Here is a 24,054-nt window from a genome sequence, read left to right on the forward strand (position 1 = left end):
AAGTAGCCTAAAGATTACATAATTGTAAAAACAACGTTGTATTTGAGTTTTTGCGCCAAACATCGTCTTTTCGAGTTACGAACTTTTCGACCTGCGAACAACCGCCACGAACGGATTAAGTTCGTAAGTAGAGGACTTACTGTATATATATATAAACTCTAAAAATTAGAATAGCAATTTGTTTGATATTCAATTATTATTATTATTATTATTATTATTAACAACAAAGACTTAATATTCATTATAATTTTTAAACAAATATACTAATGAAAATTATATTTTTGCAAGATTATTTACATAGATTTATATTATAAAATTTATAATGTTAAAATTGAAATATTTCAACAAAAATTATTCTTAACAAGTTAGATTGGTTTCTTTGAATTATTTCTTTGTAACTAATATGTAACCTGAATATTGTTTCAAGTAATTTATTACAAGTTTTGGTCTCAATCATATACATTTGCTTCCTCCCTACTAAAAACTGAAAACAAACTAAGAATTATAATTAAATTTTTAATTATTTCTAAATTCAATATTCACGTGCAAATTTAAAGTATGTTTCTTCTTACAAACTGATATCATTCTGAAAAATAACGTTATTAATTGTAAAAAAAAAAGAGAGGAAAATGCCTGTCTATAAAATTTTTGATTAAAATTGGTAAATGTTCTTCCAAGAATGCATTTTTTAATATTTGATAGATTTTTCTATTATATATTTTTAATAATTTTTTATAAGTAAAAATTTAATACATTTTTGTAAAAAAACAAGGATAATAGATATTTTTGAATTTTATTAAGTTGCATACAAAACATAATAATGAAAATTAAAATGAAATGTTAACGAATTTAGTTTCTATTTCTTTTGTTTCTTTTTTTCGGCTTCTTCCTCTTTTTCTTTCTCGATCTCTGCTACGTATCTTTCGATTTCTTGTGCATCCAGCATCTGAAATATTATATTTTAAATAAAAAATTCTAAAGATATATCATTGATTAAATTCTCTTATCCATATATATATATTTTATTTCTCTTCTTATAAAAAAAAATATATATATATATAAATTCTACCTTCTTTCCTATGAGTACAGTAAAAGAAACTAATGTTTGAATTATTTAATTATTTTGTTAATTTACTATCTGTTACTTTTACTTTAATGGCTATTATGTATATAATATGGGAAAGTATTGTAATCATATTAAATTAGACCCTCCGGGATTTTTGCAAATCTCAGATGTTATGAAACCCCCGAACCCAAAAAAATCAAAAAAAATTGTGTGTATGTGTGTGTTTTGGCATCTATTTAATTTCTCAGGATGGAGTAGATTGTTGTTGTTATAAAGGATTAGAGGGCTGTCTGTTATATAAACTGACTTATAAGGGTTGAAAAGAGAGAAGGCTGGGAAGAAGTTAAGATGGAGAAAGAAAGAGAAAAATTGATTGGAAAGTGGAAATGAAGGAGAAGAGGGCCCCAAGAGCTGCATCGGAATTTATAATATAAGGATCAAAATTATACAAAAGTTACAAAAATGTGATGAATACATAGATATTTACAAGAATGGATGGGTTACAACATAGAAAACAAAGAACAAAAAATTCAGTAAAAACAATAAACAAAAATAAAGACATGTAACATTGCAGTGAAAATAACAATAAACCAAAGCAGTAAGGAGGGCACAAAAACTTCATATACAGTCAGAGGTGGATGGGCAACACAATGCCTTGGTCTTGTTCACTGATGGGAAAATTGCAGACCACAGTTGGGGTGTGAACTTTGACAGCCAGAATGATGGCTCATCACTTTTGCCACTGTTATCATAGCAGTTGTCTTCGTCCTTGTTATCATTGTTAATATCAGTAGAAGCTGGTAAGTCATTATTGCTCATTTGGTTGGGCTCAACATATGCTGGCATAAATAGGTGATCTGTGTGAGAGTCTTGGTCTTGGTGATGAATTTGTTTAATGTCCTAAAAAGGGTACTGTCTATGACTAAGTCCTTTTCATTAAGAGGCCAGTTGTAGCCGGCATGGAGGCATGATGCAGATTAAGAAATGAGATTTGGCACGGTAATTTGTATATACGGGGCATTGATGCTATTAAGGTTTGGAGTAAAGAACTCAAAAGGGAATGGAGGGGGTCACATATCATATCTCAAATGGGTCAGACTTAGGCTGAGACTCCACTAGTGTAAAAACGAGCGTAAAATCCCTCGCCATAAAAGCTTTTAATCGTGTGACCTATTTGCGTTTGCATTCGGATTGCAGTGGAGGTCCGGCTAGCAAACTTTTTATGGCGACGGTGCTGTCGAAGTTACGCCTGTACGGTTGTATACGTGATATATCCATATAAAGACAATGGTTATATTCTACGAGTTTTTTCTATACTATAATTACAAATGTAGTAAAAATAATATCTTTACTTTCATATGTTAATTAACATTTATTATTGTATTATTAAGATAATATACAGCACTTATAAGCTTAGCTTTTTTATTATATACTCCTCTAAATTCAAGGATTTTCCTTTGGCTGTCCATATCGCGTATTTTAGGCATCCGTTATTATAATCGGGATACCTCTTGTCGTAGATACATGAATACTTTCAGATTTTTTTGATAAATCTTTCCAGATCTATTCTAGAGTAGCCATGAGAGAACATACACAAAAGCTCATTTTCTGCCATTTTTGCACCATGTCACAATGACCTAGATTTCACTGACTTCTGATTGGTGGATGGTACTGTTTTATGGCAGTATTTGCATCGAAAGTTGAACACTGCTCAACTCGCTTTTACTTTGGTTTTATGACCTGCTCAGGTGTAAAATATCATGGTCACGTGATTAAAAGCTTTTATGGTGAGGGGTTTTATGCTAGTGGAGTCTCGGCCTTAATGAAAATTTTACTTCTTAGTGACATTTACATTTTATTTATAAACTCACCTTTACACTTAAAAATAACATCTTTGCCTTTTTATGATAATTAAAAATAAAATTATTTTTCAATTAAATCCTGTAACAGATGGCATTATACAAATACCTTTCAAGCTATTATTATTATTATTATTTAAATTTTACATCATAGTATAATTAAAATTACCAGACTTCCTTCTTGGTCTCATAAACCACCCATTCAAGTGCCACAAGCTTTTTTCTATCAGCTGGATTTTTATCTATTATCACTCTTCAACTAAGACTATTCAGATATTAAGCAATTTGGACTATAGAGGCAGTTAAGCTACCATCTTCTTAAATTTAATAATTTGAGTAGAAATAATTATAAAAGAAAATATTGACCCAACTGGATCGTAACTCATAACTTCTGTTTACTGTGCAGATACATTGCCACTTAAACTACCTCTATATCCACCAAACTTTGCTTCCGGACCAAATAAATTCATTTACTTTAGATATAATCATACAAGTCACTCACCAAGCTGACAGGAAGATGATTTAGTGCCCACAGTTCTTAAACTTATTCTAGTGAAGTGTATATATAAAATTAGATAATCATGGCCAGATGGTTTAAGATGGTTAAGATCTGCAGCTCTGGGAATCCAGGAATGAATCTGGACAGGTCAAAACCCCAGAAATTTCTAGGATTTTGCATCATCCTACATATACCAAGCCCTGTTCCTCACAATCCACCTGGCCTGTTGTGGGAATGGCCAAACCCATGATAATTTGATAAAAAGGTCATCTTACAAGGAGAGGATCAACCTTCAGATCTCCAATTTGAACTAAACTTGGTGAGCATGTAGCCCTAAACACAAACGGCTACCGTCCAAAGAATAGAACTCACTTCATAAGCATTTCCAAAAAATGAGTCTCTGAAAGTTCAGTGTTTAGCTTGTCTTTGAAAGTTTCATGTATCCTTGGAGTGGCAATAGCCAAGTAAATAAGACACTACTCACTGGAACTGCAGTTGTAGGTTCAAAACTTCGTCATTTTAGTTATTTTTTTGTGTAACATAATTATTTTATTATTTTAGCAAAAGAAGTCTGTAGATTTAACTCTTTTGTGTCATTTTATTTAATGGCAATTGCATTAACTTATAATTCCAGAGAACTGCCATAACAATCTGGTCATTCTGATCAAGTCAACCTAATTGAAGTTTCAATGCTTTTCAAATTAAAATTTGTTTTTAAAATTCTCAAAAATTGGCTGTATATAAGGAATACAACAAATTCTTGGTTATCATTTAATTTTTGAATTATTCTGATCAAAACAAAACTGAAAACTTAGTTTTGATGATTATTATAATTCATAGCAAAATAATTCTACATTCTTCATCTATATACAAGAGTGGTTCAACTTCTGTGTGGAATTTTAGTAATGTATGTTTCCTCTCCTATTTATATTTCTTTCTCTATGTACTTCTCACCTCCATGTGCTGACATTTCTCTCATTGTTTTAGCAAGAGTGCTAGGTCTGCAGAAAAGATATCATTTGGCTATTATCAGAACATGGTCCTGAACACAGTGAAGGAATCAGTGGATTTTGATGGAAAATTCTAGATGTATTTGCCATGTAATTATTATGTTTGGCTCTTTGGAGGAAACTTTGGGAAACAGGAGGTTCATCCAGAAATCTGAAGTCTCTCTGATTTCACAGAGTTTTTCATGCAGTGAGTCTGACACCAGCCAGAATACCTCTATTCTGCAGGCAAAGCATAATTGCCAAAATAATAGAAGTGTCAACACATGGAGGAGTAAATAGGGAAAGAGACATAAATTGGGAATATATAATATATACAGCTCCATCATCATTACTGAAATTATGGACAGAAATTCAACTGTTTTTTATTCAGAACAAAGTCCCTAAAGAAAACTTTAATTTTTTTTTAATTAGAAATGCATATTTTAAACAATCCTTCATTTTCATATATTTGTCTTTTGAACAATTTGCTCTTTCATATATGATATTTTAATGACTTAACTCACTCCTCAAACACCAAATTCACATTTTACAGATATATTTTTCTGCTATAAACAAAAATTGAGATATTTTGTTGTGCTTTCTGTCAGTTTTGGTTTCAGTAACAGCAAAATCATTAATGAAAATTAATTTTTATTGTATTTTCTGTTTAATTTGTAGTTTTAGCAATTAAAATAAAAATTAGTGCATTGTAGTGTGTTCGATTTAAAAAATCCCAAACTTTCTTACCTTTATAAGAGATTTTATAGTTTTCCTTTTTACCTCTTTGGGACCACATTATGACATGCAATGGTATTGCTTATCATAATGTAGTTCCATAACTTATTTATTATTCATTATTGTAAGATATCTATAATATACTCATTAATACCTTAAGTGGTTGTCCTCTTTGCATAATTGCTACTTCTAAATTTTTTCCTTGGACTACTTCTAAAAGTGCTTTAATAGCCAGTTTTATGGTCGCTTCATCAGCATGAACTAATTCATCAGAATAGTTTTTTTCTAAGTATTCTCTAACAGTTTTAGCACTACGACCAGTAGCATTTGCCTATTATAAAATAAAAAATATTTTAGATATTTTATAGAATCTAATTATATTAATTACTATATAAGACAATTTCTACCTTCCACTCATGATAAACACCAGAAGGATCTGTTTGAAATAAATGGGATGTGCCATCATAATCAAAGCCAGCTATTAAAGCTGATATACCAAATGGTCTTCGTCCATTACATTGTGTATATCTCTAAAAACAGATTTTTAAAAAGTTAAAATTATATCTTTGATATAATTAGAATATAATTTAATACTCTTCAAGTAATATATGTATAGCTTAAAATTATTTCAAATATACAGTAAAATTCCAATTATCCAAACTGCCAATTATCTGGAATGTCTTCTGACTTTGTTAAAAATATATAGTATATATTTATATAGGCTACCAAAAACATTTGCGATGTTTATCCAAGTGCATTAGACGTTCATAAATGCCAAAGGTGGTTTTCTAAGTTCAGATCTGGTAATTTTAATCTTTCCGACTCATATTGATTAGGAAAACCAACAACTTTAGACAATGATGTGTTAAGGGTAGAAGTGGAAGCAAATCCGTATCAGACAATCAAGGAACTGTCAAACACTCTTAACCAACGCTAATGTCGTTTCTGCACATGTCAATATTTGTTTATCATTTATTAGCTCATTGTGTACTTCAAAGCCGTGCGAAAGACATTTTAAGGTTAAAGTGACTTGTTTACTTGTAAATAATTAAATCTTAAAATTTTTTTTGCAGTTTTGGGTGAAATGGTCAGCCAAATACCAGAAGAGGTACATATCCGGCATTGTATGCTTTTTGAGTTTCACAAGGGTAGTAACGCAACAGTTGCTACCAAAAACATTTGCGATGTTTATCCAAGTGCATTAGACGTTCATAAATGCCAAAGGTGGTTTTCTAAGTTCAGATCTGGTAATTTTAATCTTTCCGACTCATATTGATTAGGAAAACCAACAACTTTAGACAATGATGTGTTAAGGGTAGAAGTGGAAGCAAATCCGTATCAGACAATCAAGGAACTGTCAAACACTCTTAACCAACCTTGCTTGACCATCCAAGAACATTTGCAGCAAATTGGTAAAGTACGCAGAGCAGGTGTTTGGGTCCCACATAATCTGTCTGAAGAAAACAAAGCTAACCGATCCACCACATGCAACTTATTGTTTCGACGGCACAATACAGAAGCATTTTTTGATCGCTTGATCACTGGAGATGAAAAATGGGACCTCTATGATAATCCAAACTGCAAAAGGCAGTGGGTCTCTCTGAATGAATCACCACGAAGTACTGCTATGCCAGATTTACATCCCAAAAAGTCACTTTTGTGTGTTTGGTGGAGTATTCATGGAATTGTTTATTTTGAAGTGCTGAAACCTGGAAAAACTGTGAATGCAGACCTTTACTGTGAACAATTGGATCAAGTAAATCAATCTTTAATTGAAAAGTGTTCAGCAATTGTCAACAGAAAAGACGTTATTCTGCAACACGATAGTGCAAGACCACACTGTACAAAACGAACCCTGAAAAAATTTATGAATTGGGGTGGATAGTATTGCCTCACTCACCATACTCGCCCAACATTGCACCATTGGATTTCCATTTATTCCAATCGCTACAACACTTTCTGTGACAAAAAATTTGAAAATTTAGATGATATCCGAAACACCATCTCTAGATATTTTGCTCAAAAACCAATTAATTTTTATCGATTTGGCAGTGAAAATTTGTGCATTAGATGGCAAAAGGTTGTTGATAATAAGGATGATTATATCATTGATTAAAAATAAAAACAAGTTAAAAATTTATTTGTTTGATTTTAACATAAAAGAATGACATTACTTTCTGGTCGCCCTAATATTTTAAGCAAAAATCCAATTTTCTGGATATTCTGTATATCCAAATGGTCTAAGGCAGGGATGGGCAATCTGTGGCTCTCATTACCATATTTTACGGACTATAAGACACTTTTTTCTTCAAAAAATTGCCTCCAAAATTCAGGTGCGTCTTATAGGCATTTTTAAAAAAATTGCTTAAAAATTAAGGTGCGTCTTACAGTCCGTAAAATACGGTAATATTTTGTGCAGCCTGCATCGCATAAAATATGAATAAATATATCAATTTCCCAGCTTAAGGAAGTGTGCAACAAAAATTCAAATGTTATTTTCTACAACTCATGTATGTGAATTGTTTTTCTGCAATGAATTTAGTAAAAATTAAAACAAGAAACCGGCTAACAGAAACATCGAAACTAGCAGTGACTAATATTTAACCAAATATTTTTGATATATTACATTTACATCAGTTCCAGAAGCTAATTTAAGTATACCTATGCTAATTTACAATTATATATGAATAAATAATTGTGATTTACTGACATTTTTTTTCTCTTTTCTCTTGTATGCGGCCCACTTCAGTTCAAAAGTCTTGAAATGTGGCCCTTACATAGAAAAAGGTTGCCCATCCCTGGTCTAAGGCCCATCCAATTAATTCAGATAATTGGAGTTTTACTATAATATTTAATTAAATATGTAGAAAATACTTCAAACTGTACATCAGTATAAAATATTCAAAAGAATCATTGTATTAGATTCATTGTCTCATAATTTACAGAAAAACTTGTCTAAAATAAATCTGCAAAATGAAAAATAAGTCAATTTACAATGTAAAATATTATAAACTGGTAAGTTGTTTAAGGCAGAAACAAAAGATTTTTGGATACCAATTTCCTGAGTAAGGTGAAATTTTTCAGCATGACAGCAGCTAAATTCTAAACCATAATCAATACTGTTACTTGTAGTCATAGAGCATGGTTCACTTCTCTGTGACAAGAATTACTTATATTCTATCATATTTTGTTGAAATTGTAGGTTCATTGTCTTTAATTAATTGCAACATGAATTATTACAGTTATTTTAAAAGATAATGTTGCTATTCTTTCTAAATAATAAACTGAAACATTCCAAATATAAATAAAAGTTAAAACAAAAGAAAAAAAATCTTTAAAAAAAATTTAAATGTTTTATCAATATGCTCAAAGCCAAAAAAATATTTTCTATAGTATTCAACTAAAATAACATTTTGTTGGAGATTCCCAACATGGTCGATATGGACTCCAAGGGTCAATGGAATTTTAAAAAAGGGTTGAGGGTATTCAAAGATTCAATTGAGAGTTGATGAAATAATCGGATATTTATTGTATTTCTGAGGGTTACCAGCAAAGGTAAATAAACAAATTAAACTATTTTAAAGTATTTATAGGATGTTTAATAACACTAAATAATTATTTTTAATTAGCATTGTGTCTCCTAATGTACGATCAAATGATAGGACTACCTCATATTTTTGTCAAGGGAAGCAGTGTCTTATGTAAATTCAAAAGCAGCTCAGAAAATTAATTTTTAAAAAATTTACAAATGTATTATGCTGTTGATGGTAGAAGATGCCGTGGAAGAACAAACCTACCTTAAGATAAGCTATGATGAAGGCAAATATATGTAAATTCTATAGGCACTTCACATCACTTGCTAAAAAATTGAATAATTTCTGGATTAAAATCGTCTGTTTCTTTACAATATTATTCGTAAATGCTTAAATAATCATTATTTTGATGAAATAGGTCATAATTTTAACCCCAAACACACAAAAAAAAAATGAAGTTTAAACCGATCTTCTACTCGCCATGCTAGATGTAGTGAACGCCATTATAGACCATCTTGAATTGTCAGATGGTGGCCACCTGCCGTTCACGTTTTGGGCTGAATACGATGGCTGCAACCTCTCTAGTTATTTACTTGATATATTACACACAATCTTGGAAAATAACAAAAATTTTAAGGGGAGTTATTAAAAAGATTTTCTATACGGAGGTCAATAGAAGAAAAGGTCAGGAACCCGATTTTAGTAGTTCTTACATACAGGAATTTTGCAATTTTATAAAGGTTTAAGTTTTATAAAACCTACCTGCTTAAGTTGAGCTATGAAACGAGTAATATATTCTAAAGTAACAGGATCTTCTACAGTTAACTTGTAACTTTGGCATTCAATCCTAGCTCGATCAATTAAAATTCTTGCATCAGCTGTCAATCCTAATTTATAATTAATAGAATTGATATAAATTAATATTATATAAAAAATTTTCTTAAATATTTAATCATGCATTTAAACAAAGAATTTACTTAAAATAAAAAGAATGCAAAAAACTTAATATTCTTTAAATAAATCTAATTTTATCTCCTAGTAATTTTGTATTTAGAAAAAAATTATGAAATGTAGCAAAGGTAATTTTATTGATAATTACCAACTCATAAGATAAAAATATTATTGAATTAAAAATTTGCATAAGTTATTTAAAAGATAAACTACAGTTATATTAATGAAAAGTTGTAATTATAATAATAATATATACACACATTAATGTTTGTATTTAATTCTTGTTACATAAAATAATCCATAGTGAAAAATTTAAAAATATAGATAATGATCACTACTCTAGATTTATTTAAACATATTAAAAGTAAAAAATTGAAATTTCTTCACATAGAAAATATTTATTTATCAGAAAAATAATAGTAATAGCATAAAGAAAATACTGTTTAGAAAATTATAATTTAATAGATTGGGATCTAAGTGCTAGTTTGATATAAAAATTTAACATCAGAAATATTTGTGTGTGTATGTTTTCCTCTTATTCTTAATTATATGTTCATGTTTATTTGCCAATATTGTGTATATATATGCAAGTTACCTCATTGTCTGTATCTTTATTTTTCTTAACCTGTAGATTTTTTATTACAATTTTTGTGAAATAAAAGGTTGAGAATTAATTTTACTCTGTTGAAAAAATGTAAATATAATTTATTTTCAAAATATTTCAGTATTTCATTCCAATAGATAAACAATTGATTCCATATTACTGCTTATTTTGTTACCTAAATCAGCCTAGGGGGATGCCTTCCAGGAGGTCTTTTAAGGGAAACTGGCCCCTATTTAGACATTACAGATATGGAGAAAACCCGGAAAACTCCATGTGGCCAGCCTATCTGAGCGAGGTGTGAACCCACGACCAAACGATTATAAAAGAAAGATGAAGAATTAACTTTAATTATAAATAACTATGATACTTAAACTGTGCCTACATCTTCACTTTTACATGAAAATTATTATATGTGAATATTTTTTCATGTGTGCATTTTTCTTATGTACATTTATGACAGTATGACATAAATCTTTATGTGAGCCAATCTTTATAGAACCAAAATTTATACACAAAGCAATCATAATTTAAATTACATTGTAAGAAATGTTGTTAGCAATTGTAAAATTTAACAATAATTAATTTATGTCCAAAAAATGAAATATATAGATACACTTCAAAAATCTTTTATTTTTGTTATTAAAATTCTAATAAAATAATTTATTAGAATTTTTCTTGATAAACAATTATCTATTTTAATTATAAATTATTCAATGTCATTTCTTTGCTTTTGAAAGAAGCTTACTCTAAATATTATTCAAATATTAGAAGGTTTATTATGTCTTTTAACAAATGAATATCAGATTTCATTATTACAATTTTTACAGTCTATATTTAGCATATTATATAGTCTATTATATTATATATATATATATATATATAAACTGAAAACGAAATTTTAATAATGAAATTCAAATTATAGTAATGTTCAAACAAAACTAAAGTAAAATTATTTGTTTCTTTATAAAGAATTTTTATAACATAAGTAAAAATGGCTTAATTAAAAGATATCTAACAACGAAATGGAAAATTTTAAATGTTCAAATAACTACTATTTTTATTAGTTCATGTTCATTTTTTGTTAAATAATTTGTATATTGTATCAAGCAGTCTGTATTCAGAATACCATTTATAAACATGCTTGTTATAAATGCTAATGAGAAGATATCTTAACAAGTATAAAATTAATACTGTATAACTGTAGATTTCATTTTATACCAGTTTATGTGATATGCTTTATTTCAAAATAAAGAGAAAATTGAAAGTTCATACAAGTTTTGAATTTCACTCCATAATATATATAATAGCATTTCATTAAATATTTTAAAACCAACCTGCAAAAGCCATAACAACATGATCATCTAACAAACAGATTTTTCTTACTGTCCTTTCTTCTTGCAATTTAGCTACAGATTTTTTTTCAACAGCTAAAACTACAACATTCTTTCCTCGCACTCCCACCTGCATATAAAAAATATATACATGTAATTTTATCATTTGATTTAATTATATAAATTGACATGCAAAACATATCTTATTAAAGATGTTAATTAAGTAATACTTCATCAATCAGTCAATTTAAACATCATTTAATTTTTATTTCAATTTATTAATAAAAAGTTATTGTACAGATAAAGATATAAAATTTCTTTTAAAAATATTAGAAGCTAATGTTTAAAAATAATTTTTTATACCTCTATTTTCAGAATAACTTTTTAATATTAGAGTATTTTTTGACAATACACAAAAGAAGTAATGCCAAATAAAACAAATAAAAATGATATAATAAGCTATTTTTTGACATATCATCCATTAACATTAATGCACTTGTCCCATCACTTCACAAGTTTCAAAATGCAGTCTTCAAAAAATGTGATTTTCTTTAAGCAAAGCCAATGCAACACCTTGGTCTGAACCTCCTGATCCTCATGAAATTTCTTTCCTGTAAGCACTTGGTCAAAAAGACAATAATTGGCCAAGTACTTACAGGAAGGAATCTCATAGAAACCTCTCCATTGACCAAAAAGACAGTAATTGGAGGGGGCAAGGTCAGGACTGTAAGGCAGATAATTGAGAACCTTCCATCTGAAAAGTACCAGTTTTTCACACACAATATAAGCCACATGTGAAGACATTGTCATGGAGCAGAAGAATGCCATGTTCTTCCAGCCAAGGCCTCTTTTTCCAGATAGCTTGATGCAAACAAGTGAGGGTTTCATAACAATAGTTTATTTTGATTGTCTCACCCAACTGACTGGATTCTGTATGCACAACTCGAACATCCCAGAACAGTCATCACCACCTTACCAGCTAAGGGACATGTCTTGGCCTTTTTTGGAACAGGACATCAAGTATGCTTCCATACCATGCTGTCCTTGGATTCATGCATAAAATGGTATGCTCAGCACTCATCACCAGTCACAATGTTTTGCTTGGTTCTTGTCTCCACTGCTAGGGCTACTTCATCAAACGTAGGTAGATGTATATTCACTCATTTGTATATAATACTTTTGCCTAATTTCTTCACATTTCATTTTAAATGAAAAATGTTGAAACAATCTGAAACACACCCTCAAATTCTAAAACAGAGCTGATTTCTTATTAACTAAAGTCATTAAAAAATTTAAAAGAATTTAATTACATATAAAATTAACATTCTGAATGCGTAATAAACAGGAAGAATCTCAATAATTGTCACTGTATTATTATTATGACATTTCTGTTATACATCAAAATTAATACTGTAACTGAAAAAATTCTGTATTTTAAGTATTATACTATTAAAAGTGATTTTAAGACTAATATTTGAATTTTTCAAACTTTTTTTCTGCCAGATTCATTTTCTTAACAAGCTTAGAAATGTTTGTATATTAATATTATTATAAGGTTACAGAAAGGATTCTTTTTAAATTTGATAAAATAAAAGTCCATAAATAGTTACATTTATCTAATTGACAACAACTTTCTGAATTACAAAGTAAAAAGTATTAAAATCTTTTTAATTCGTGAGGATAGTACAGATTATCTCATTTAAAAGGCAATAAAAAGCAATTGTGGGTTATATGCAAATTTTAAATTGCAGTCGTGAACTCAACAAACAGCTTTTACCTCATCTAATCACTAAGAACATCTTTAGAAAATGTGAAAAAATCTTGTGTGCACTACAGATGTTCATCTACTGTTGCAATATTTTCCAAAATTACCAAATATACATAAACATATGCTTTGCCTTTAGTTCTCTCATTCATTTTCTGTACATGCAATTCATGCTACAATTGGTATTATTAGGCTTTCCTACTTAAAATTCTAATCTTAAAAATGAACAAATTTCTAGTAATTATCCTCTAACTATATAATAACACTTCAAAGAACTTCACAGTTAAGACATATGATTTGATAACTTTCCCACCCTAACAAGATATAAACTGATTGCTCTTTTCATCCCTATAAAGTGAATTTGACAACTAAAAATTATTATATTAATTAAAGTATAATAAAATATTCATAGGTAACTTTTAAGTCAGAATAACACAGTAGTTAAATAAATTTGTGTATAACATTTTGTTCATTCATTTGTATATAATACTTTTGCCTAATTTCTTCACATTTCATTTTAAATGAAAAATGTTGAAACAATCTGAAACACACACTCAAATTCCAAAACAAAAACAAACACCATAAAACAAATCTCTGCATCCTATTGCATTCCTGACCATTACAATTAATTAAGTCTTTACAATATAATATATGTCAAAATAAACTAAGAAAATTAAATAATAAATAATTTTAAGCTTAGTTCATATAGAGAAGTTGAGGGCAGAAAGCAGAAAGAGTAAATATTGCATCAGTAGTGATGTCTAGTGAATTTTTTCCATTAACAAAATATATTCATCACTAATCAATGAACTTCTGGAGAAAGAGAAAGATTTAAACATGACAACTACAAAGAATATAGTTTCTAATTGTATTCTTGCAGTTATTATAATTAATTTTGAAATTTTCTTTTCAATAAATAAATGATGAAGTTTATAAAACAAAAAAATTTTCCTTATATTTTATTCTTACGTAGCTACATATTTGGCTATCAGTTTTAAACTTATCACACCACGTTTTCTTTTTTTTTTAGAAAACTTGACTTAGGGTTTTTCCCTTTCCCCTCTTCCAAATAAAGAGGAGAAAACCCAAATTGTACATATTGGTTTTGGAATTTATTAAAAAATATAAAGGAAAAAACCCCAAGTCAAGTTCTCTAAAAGAAATGGTGTGATAAGTCAAAACTAATAGTCAAATATGTAGCTTATATAAGAATAAAACATAAGAAAAAGGAAAAAAATGAGAAGAAGCTATAATAATAATAAAAAAATTTGCTGTTATCAGTTGCCATCCTGTTTTATTGACGTTTGCAGTCACTTGTGTATTATTGCTGATTTCAACTGTTCTCATTTTATGAAACAGCAGTGGAAATCAAATTCACTATAAAAGATTCATCTCATGAGCCATCTAAGTTTTATATTTCAGCAAAACTAAAACTACTCTAAAATTTCTCATAAAGTATAAGTGGCAGTGTAGCAACTGCTGAAAATAAGAATAAAAAAGCCAAAGATACAGTACTAATAAAATTTTACAATATTTAAGAAGCAAAATCTAAAACAATTAGGTTATCTCTCTTGGAAAACAAAAAATTAGTGATTTTAATAGAAGCACAGAATGAAAAAAGTGTTACATCTATTTTCTGACTGTCACTGAATTTCATCATTACATTCTTAGTCACAATTTAATAGAATATTTAAATTATAGACTGCCTACTTGCATCTACTACTTCAATTGTATAGAGAAAGCAATACAGTTAGATATACAAGGTGTGGCTATTAAATAACGAGACTGACGCTGCTACAGAAGAAGTATGCATGTGCCAAACGCCAGCGACCAACAGCTGTTTAGCATGAAGCCTTCTCTTTTGAATGCAGTACCTCTCGCTTCTGTAAACAAGTCCGTATAACCATAGCCTTCGTTTGCATTAGAGTTGTTTTTTTGTTTTGCTGGAAAAATGTTAAGTGTAACAATAGAGCAACGAATTGTTGTGAAATTTCACATGAAACTTGGAAAAACCGCTACTGAAACTTATAATTTATTGAAAGAAGTGTATGGCAATAAATGTTTATCGCGTGCATGTGCTTTTGAGTGGTTTAAGCATTTTCAAGATGGCCGAGAAGATGTCGAAGTTTATTCATGCTCGGGTTGCCCTTCCATGTCAAGAATGGATGACAACATTGAAAAAATCGATAACCTGGTTTGATCTGACCATCAAGTTAAGTATTCGTGCGATTGCTGAAACTGTAGGAATTGACAAAGAATGCATATGGCAAATTTTTCATAACAATTTTAACATGCAAAATGTGTATGCCAAAATGGTGCCTAAAAATTCACGTTTGAACAAGAAGCTTGCAAAAATGTTTGTACTGACACTTTGAGTGCAATTGAAAATGACCCAAACTTATTGGAAAGGATAGTAACATGTGACGAATTGTGTTTTTTACTTATGATCCTGAAACGAAGCGCCAATCCATGCACTGGAAGAGCCCAACCTCACCAAAAGCCAAAGAAGCTCGAATGAGCAAATCAAAATTCAAAGCAATGATGATTGTTTTTTTCGATATTCGTGGGATTGTGTACCTTCACTGGGTTCCTGAAGGTCAAACTATTATACAAACAATTATTACCTTCATGTTCTTGCTGAACTCTGTGAAAGAATAAGGAAAAAATGACCCAAATTGTGAAAGGACAAGTCATGGGTTCTCCACAAAGACAACATGTCGGCTCATTCTGCATTGTCTGTCAAGAGGTTTCTAGCCAAGTACAGCATCCCAGGTGTTAGATCATCTGCCTTATTCGCTGGATCTTACACCGTGCAACTTCTATCTATTTCCTAAGGTGAAATCTGCATTAAAAGGAACAAGATTTGAGTATGTTGAACCTATGAAAGAAAAAGTGGCACGCATCCTGAAGGAGCTAACAGAAGAAGACTTCCAGTACTGTTTCGAACAATGGAAGATTCGCATGGAGTGTTGTAGGGATAGAAGAGGGGTGTATATTGAAGGTGATAATAAGTAAATATGAATGAAATCAAAATAAAATGTTTTACAGCGTCAGTCTCGTTATTTAATAGCCACACCTCGTATGCTGATTTGCCACCCCCTAGAATTGTAGATCTCTCCTATACAAATAAAAAAGTCAAACATGTGACCATGAGATATTCACCTCTAAAGATCAGTTTTTACCACGTACCAGTTCTACTGCCCATTCTCCATGTCCCTCATCGATCAAGACTCATTATCGCTCACCCTGACTGCAAGCAACAGCGAGCACCTCAGCATCCACAGGGCAAATCCCAACTATAGAACCCTCCTAAAACTATATAACATCAAGTACTCCACAGTCAAGTAGGCTAATCAAAACCAGCATAGTCACTCAGGCTAAGTAGTTAAATGCAATAGTCTTAGTGGAGCAACACGACCGAGACCCGGAAGCAAGCCAATTTTGGGGACCGCATCTGGCGAAAGATCACGCATAGAGGTATACGGTTCCTTTGACTTTTTCGCTCCTCTGGATACAGTCTACATAAGATCACAATCATCTCATTCACAGGTGTAACCGTACAAAATGAATGAGTTTATTATACATTTAATAACATGGTACTTAAACAATTAGTAGGAATTAATTTTAGGTAATTTATATGTACATATATACATATATATATATATATATATTAAACAATACAGATTACCTAAAAATGATATCTATCAAATATTTTGAAGATTTAGGTTTAACAACATGCACTAGGAGTGTAAAAACGGTCATTTTTGATATGAAAATCAGTTTATAGTGACGAAAACGAGCGAAATTGCAATTATCATCCTCGTTTCAAATTGAATTTCGCACCAGTTCCATTACACGAAATTTCCAAATTACAACTTACAGCAGTCGATCCTTTTTTGACGGCTTCTTGAGCATATTCGACCTGGAAAAGATGACCATCGGGAGAGAAAACGGTGATTGCGCGATCGTATCTTTCGGTACCCATTTTAAAAAAATAAATAAAACTTTATCAATTATACTCAAATCGCAGACAATTCTTCGTACTCGACGTTTCTCTAGCCAAAACCTCGAGTCATCCACAAAGCGCCACCTGCTGCCGATTTTAGTTTGTAATTTTATGTGGTTCATATTTCTTTTCCATTTTAAATTAAATGTAATACTACTGAATGAAAAATCAACGTTATAAATAATCGAGATGCTAACGCTAAAATTAATCAGCAATAAAATACTGAAAATATGAGATGGTTTTATTTACTAAATTATCGTGCGTAACGATACGTTATAAAATTTTATAAAATATCTTAATATAGAAACAATGATGTTTAATTTTGTAAACTCAGTTTCTTTTAAATTTCGTTTCAGAACGATTCAAACAGGAGGGATAAAACTCGACATATTCAGACAAACTTCTTCAAAAAACTCCAAGGGTTCCTCGACCCTTTCGGATCCTCCAGAGCGGTAGGCTGACATCTGAATTGCTCGGCCATCCGATTGTCCTGGTCATTAGAGTGTAACCGATTAAAATAATAGATGCCGGATGGCATCCTACCGCTCTGGAAACCCAGGATTGAATCTGGACGAGTAGAAAAATCCCAGGAAATTTTTTGGAATGTGGTCGAGATATGTCGGGTGCCGTCCATCACCGACCGACCGCTTCATCGTGGACATTTTGTTGCAAATAATGTATCGGAAGATCGACGGATTCTAATTGTATTAATGATAATTGGTGAAGCTGATTATTTTTTTATAACTGACTTGTGTGCCCCGAAAAAGCCCTCCCCCCCGAGTAAAATGTCCGATGAATTTAACGAAAAAATATAACCAAAACCTAATAGATTAATGATTCGTTATAGATTCAAAGAGAAAGAAATTAGGGAAAATTATTGTTCAGTCAAAAAATAAAGTAATTGTGAATTTGAAAGTAACTTGGATGATAATTTAAGAGAAAAACAAAATGTCAGACATTATTATTAATTTTTATGTAACAAAATTAAAATAAAGATCGTTAATGCTTTACGCATGCAAAGAGCGTGCGTAAAGCGTAATATGGCTCTATATAAATGCGGCCCGAGGGGCGCAGGTTGCCCATCCCTGCCCTAGATCACAGTGGCGTACCGTCATTGGAAGCGGTGGAAGCTCCGCATCCACCTTCCAATAACCTTCCCTTGTATTTTCTAAAATATAAATTTTCATATTTTAACTTACTTTTAATTAATTAAAATTAATAATTTATTATAACTGCATTATGTATATTATTAAAAAATTCTATACTATTTGTGAAAAAAACGATAAAATTACTATTGTATATTCGAATATCAGTGGCGGAATGGAAGCGCTTCCGAGACAGCTTCCACGGCGAGAATAACTGAATGGTGTAAAGCAGCCAGAGGGCATTGGCGCATGCGCTTTACAGAGCACTAACTTCAGCCGGTTTAGCTGGTGGAAGCTACAACGCGTAACCCTTAGCCACCGATAGGAGCTATCTGACTAAGCGAATTGTTTCAGATTTAAAAAGTAAAGAGTATTCAATGTTATTTTTATGTACGTTTTTTTGCAAAGTTATTTAATTACAATATAATTAAAAGAAAATTATAATTATATTGACAGATTTTCAGACAAATCTTTAAAATTTTTATCACTTTTAGATGTTTTTCATAATATTAAAATTATTAACAATTTTTCCGAGCGTGTTTTAATTCTTTAAATTAAGTAAATTTTATGGGAAATTTTTTGATTTATCTAAATTACGTAGTGAATCGCAATATTTATATTCGTGTCTGGACTATATTGACAAGTAACTCTTAGACATAAAACATATTATAATTAATGTCGATCCGAACAAAGACGTACAAAAGAATTATATGATTTAATATCATTAATTTTTATGGTACCATCTACCGGTGCGTCTGTTGAGCGCAGTTTTTTGACCACGAAGCGAATTCATACATTGACCAGGAACACTCGGTCAGAGGGAAAAATTGTCGTCGCTAGCGTTGCTTTCGATAGAAAAAGAGCTTTTAAATACGTTGATGGAGTCGACAACCAGCGACTTTTCTGATAAAGTAATTAACGACTTTGCGGAAAAAATCGCCGAATAGAATTAGTTTATAAAAAATTAAAAAAACAATTTTTCTATCATTGTTTGTATCGTATCAATTTGTATTATGTATGTATTATTTGTATTTTAGAACTAAAATACATAAATTGTTTATTTTTGTCATTTCCAATATTTGTTTAAAACTTTTATGGAAATGTGATGTACCGGACAGGTCTGACCCGTCACAAAAGACGCGAAAAAACGGTTAATTTAGAGATAAATTTATTAGTTTAAAAAAAAGGTAAAAGTCGTTTGTAGTCGGACAGCCATTGTTTATATCAAACTGCCAGGCAGAAACCATAAATCGCGGAAGGAAATCGTCCTACGATCGGTGGAAGATCGAATTCGTCTTCGATTTTGACTTTTCTCACTCTTCTGGTAAGAGTCTCGTTACGTTTAGTAACCAGGGACCAACCACTCGGGAAGTGTGACTGAGGGAGAACGACCAATCAAAATGGATGAAAGAAAGAACGGAGATTGATATAATCTTTGACAATCGAGGACACCTGGCACTCAGTTAACGTTCCGAATAACCAAAACGCCGTGTGTCAACGCGCAAAAAAAAGAAACAATTTCTCGTCTATTGTGCCAACCTGTAACCCGTTGCCACTTCGGACTTAGACCGTGTCCCCGACTCCAACGGACGAAGTCTCCCCGTGCCTTACAGACTTGTCAACGCCACTGTCCCGGGGCCACCTTCGATCGACCATCGAAGAACCACATCGACTCTCGGGACGTCCGAACAACTGATTGTTCTAAATCAAACTATTTTGTACATGGTATATGTTTATTTTATGTTAAAATAAACGGTTTTTGTCAGATACTTGTCGTCTTTGTCTCTACAGCCACCACCCATGTACAGTACGAATGGACCCTAGCCTCATAAGGTAACTCTTTTCCCTGCTCCGCCACAAGGCACTACAGGATTTTAGAGACTATGCCTTAATCATGAGCCTTGGTCTCTCACCCGAAGGTAGTCAGACCCTAGACCAGTGTTTCCCAACCTTTTTTGTGCTATGCCCCACCTAAGCCTTTCTAAAATTCTTATGCCCCCCAACGTTGAGGTCTTTTGGAAGGTCTCTCATTGTCGTGTTCGTTGAAGTTTTCCTTGCACTTAATTGCCACACTGTTTTATTGTAACCGCGATAAAACCCAATCCTTTCATCATAGTCTTTTGCACTTTCCAGTCATTGCCAAACGCAACCTGGAACACCACAACTCACGTCTGCCCACCTCGAGGCCTGGGCAAAGAATGCCCTTTCTCCTCTTTCACCGGCCTCAGGGCCTTGTTCATCTCTTTGTTCTCGGTGGTTCCCAGAATTGTTAATCCCACACCAAGGGAAAAGGGTTATAAAGGAAAGTTCTAGAAGGAAAGGGAAACAAAGAGCAAAGAAAATTAAAACTAACTTAAATCAATATTTACAATAAATATGGCATACAGCGGCTATACGGTTAACTTAAACTCTGGATGAGTCCATTTTCGAATTGCCCCCCTTAACAATCAAATTGCCCCTCTGTGGGGCGTGGGCCCCACGTTGGGAAACACTGCCCTAGATCATCACTGACGCGCATTTAACTGATTGCCCCTGGAAGTTGGCTTCTTACAGAAACACAGCTTCCCTGTCATCAAATGTCACGGCATGCCACTGGATGTTAATAATAATTCCATGAGTTTATATACAGAAAAATTATATTTACGTTTCGTTTCACATAACATAAAAATTCGAATTTAGTTCTCGATGTCTCAAGCGTTTATTTTACATTTATAGTTTACCAGTCTACGTCATACACTCAAAGAATACAGAGAAGGCTTAATTTTGAAAATACAGATGCGTTGTATACAAAATTGTAAGTGCTAATAACGTGTAAAATCTTCATTAAGACCGACTTTCCACGAAATCATTCTATTTTTCACCCTTCCACCTTCAACCATCAAAATTGAATCGTCTCGATGCCCGTTATTATACAAGTTACCGTGCAAATTTCGGTTTGTAATGTTTACCTACACTGAGATATTTAACGAAATAGACGTGGGCCCACACAAATATGTTGGAAATTAACTTTTTTCTGTGCGGAGGTGTCAAAACACGACGATTCTAAAAGAAACAAAAAACTATTGTAGAAAACTTAAAAATTATAGAAAATTGGTCGACAATTACTTTGAGGGGTGATAAATAAATTCTCTATTAGATTTGACATAGAGAAGTGACTAAATTGCCAAATCAACGAATTATTTCAACAATCTTAAGGTTGTGCCTGTCGCAATTCTTTCATTTGAGGTTTACACCGAATTAATAATTTTTGTCGGTGAATATTTATTTAATGTCTGTTAAAATAGTTTCTTAAACATTAAAAAAAAATTATCAAAAAGTATTTTTGAAGAAATAAATTAAATCTTTATAGAAATAAAACTTTTGAAATTAATTTTTATTTTGAATTGTCTCGAATATAATAAACTACGGCATTCAACACACGTGAAAGACTGCGGATGGATAATTAATATTAAGTTTCTTAATTTAAAGCGACTTTAACATCAAAACATTCCTTAATAATTTTCAAACAAATAATCCTTTGTCATCTCACATTTATCCAATACTTCCGCTTCTTCACTTAATGCAGATGATGATTGTAAAACGTTCGTTGTAAAACTGACGTCATCTTCAGATTGTTCTTGGTCCGTGCCCAATTCGTTTTCTTCGGTGATGGTTTCTTTAGTGGCGTAGCGAACATAACTGGCGCCCGACACTTTATTGGCGCCCCTCTCTCCCTCCAGAAACACACATAGTTTGTCTTGGAAACCATTTGGGCGCCCCTCTGCGAGTGGCGCCCGGTGCATGATGCACCCCCTCGCTACGCTACTAGGTTTCTTTGACCAAAGAATATACTTCTAAATATACAAATGCTCTCTTCAATGGTCTTTTCCTGCGTTTTTCAAAAGGAGTAATTTGATCCGGAAACTGACAAAAATAAAACCCCTCTTCGTCGTCGGAATCAGTGAAAAGTGAAACATTCTCATTTCTGATAGAATAATTTTACAGTACTCGAATTTTTTTATTATTATTATTAATTGAGAAAAATTTCAATTATAATAAATTAACAACTTGCAACCATTTTGATTAACATATTTTATTAGATTGTGCATTGTTGTCATGGGTTCTTCAATTTTAAATCTTTAAATGATAAGAATTATTTCGATTGAATTGTATCTTACAGAAGACAATTCCGTTTCTTCCGGGTTATCAGCAATTTCCTCACATGTCAGGTCTGCAATTCTATTTGTTTCTGTTTCAGGTTCGTCGGTTGCGAAAACATTTATATCGTTGACAGAATTTCCCGCGCTAACTTTATTCAAATAACATGCGGGAAGTCCATTTGATAATCAGAAAATATAAAATAAAAAAATAAAACACAGCAATTCATAAAACTTTCTTCAATATTTATATAAGAATTGGAAAGAGAAAACAAAGGAAATGACAAATTAAAAAATATAATTTTAGATTATAAATGTAAATGATGAACGATTTCTTTAATATTTTTAGGTAGTTAGCTGGTGGAGAATAAAAACTCTCCTAAGCTTTTGCATTTCGAATGGGTAGATTGACTGTTTGCACCATTATTAATAAAACTTGTCAAGCTATTTGGCACGCCTTGGTAAAGGATTACGTAAAGATTCCAAACAGAAAAGAATTTACCAATTTTCCTATGGAATTTGAAAAAGATGGAACTTTGGTCATTGTGTTAGTGCAATGAATGTAGTGATGTAAAAATTGCTGTGACACAGCCAGAGTTTTTCAATACAAAATTTCGATTAAACAGATTTACTCTACACTGATCGGATTCACACATTATCGATGAACTGGCCACGTGGAGAAAACCCAAAAATAAAATTACTCGACATACGTAATGCTTAGCACGCGCCGCGATTATCATGCCGTAAGCACGTTTTTCATTGTTGCGTTAAAAAGTAAATATTAACAATAGATTTTCGACGATTGTCGGAGTTATTTGTTCGATTGAGAAAACTATATCGAATGCGCATTTCGTTTTAAAAAATGAATTTTTCTAGTAAGTTAAACTATATTTTTATTGTATCTTTTATAACGTGTTCGCAATAAAAACAAAAAATAAGTTAATAGTAATTTCCACCAGATGTTTCAAAATTTTTATAACAATGTTATACGGTGATAGGTTATACAATGGTGTAACAATGTTATACGGTGAAAATCCTGCATTTAGCACGAATTTCAAAACGGAGAGATGAGCAGTAGAAGCTATCAGTTAACAAACACCAAACACACCTTCATGCTTAACTTTAATTCATTAAATACTGTACTTTCAAAACAAAAACTCTTACTTATTGTAAATAGAAAATTTCTAACATCAATTATTAGGACCACAAAAATTACAATCAGATATTTCTTAGCGTCATTAAGGATATTTAATTTAGCATTTTTATAATGTTAATTTCTTTCACGTTACTTTTTATTTCATTAAATACGCATTAAAACTAATCATTTTTAATTATATTTAAAATAATAAAATGATTGTTTGCAGGTGGACAATATTTTTTTCCTGGGAGTTATTTTCGTTACGAAAATTACATGGATTATTTTAATTTTGAGGTT

General features: G+C 31.3%; 1 protein-coding gene across 1 annotated transcript; it reads right to left on the reverse strand.

The window, feature by feature from the left end:
• Positions 1 to 774: 774 nt before the first annotated feature.
• On the reverse strand, positions 775 to 17,422 carry Prosalpha4 (proteasome alpha4 subunit). Its single transcript, XM_067268952.1, has 6 exons — positions 17,213 to 17,422; positions 11,571 to 11,697; positions 9,444 to 9,568; positions 5,556 to 5,678; positions 5,303 to 5,479; positions 775 to 946 (listed from the first exon to the last, which is right to left on the reverse strand). The coding sequence occupies exons 1-6, from the start codon at positions 17,315 to 17,317 to the stop codon at positions 857 to 859; spliced, it is 747 nt and encodes a 248-aa protein (XP_067125053.1). The 5' UTR covers positions 17,318 to 17,422; the 3' UTR covers positions 775 to 856.
• Positions 17,423 to 24,054: the final 6,632 nt, after the last annotated feature.

Source organism: Centruroides vittatus, unplaced genomic scaffold (genome assembly GCF_030686945.1).
Source record: "Centruroides vittatus isolate TY-2023 unplaced genomic scaffold, ASM3068694v2 contig_344, whole genome shotgun sequence".
In the NCBI taxonomy this organism is placed as follows: domain Eukaryota; kingdom Metazoa; phylum Arthropoda; class Arachnida; order Scorpiones; family Buthidae; genus Centruroides; species Centruroides vittatus.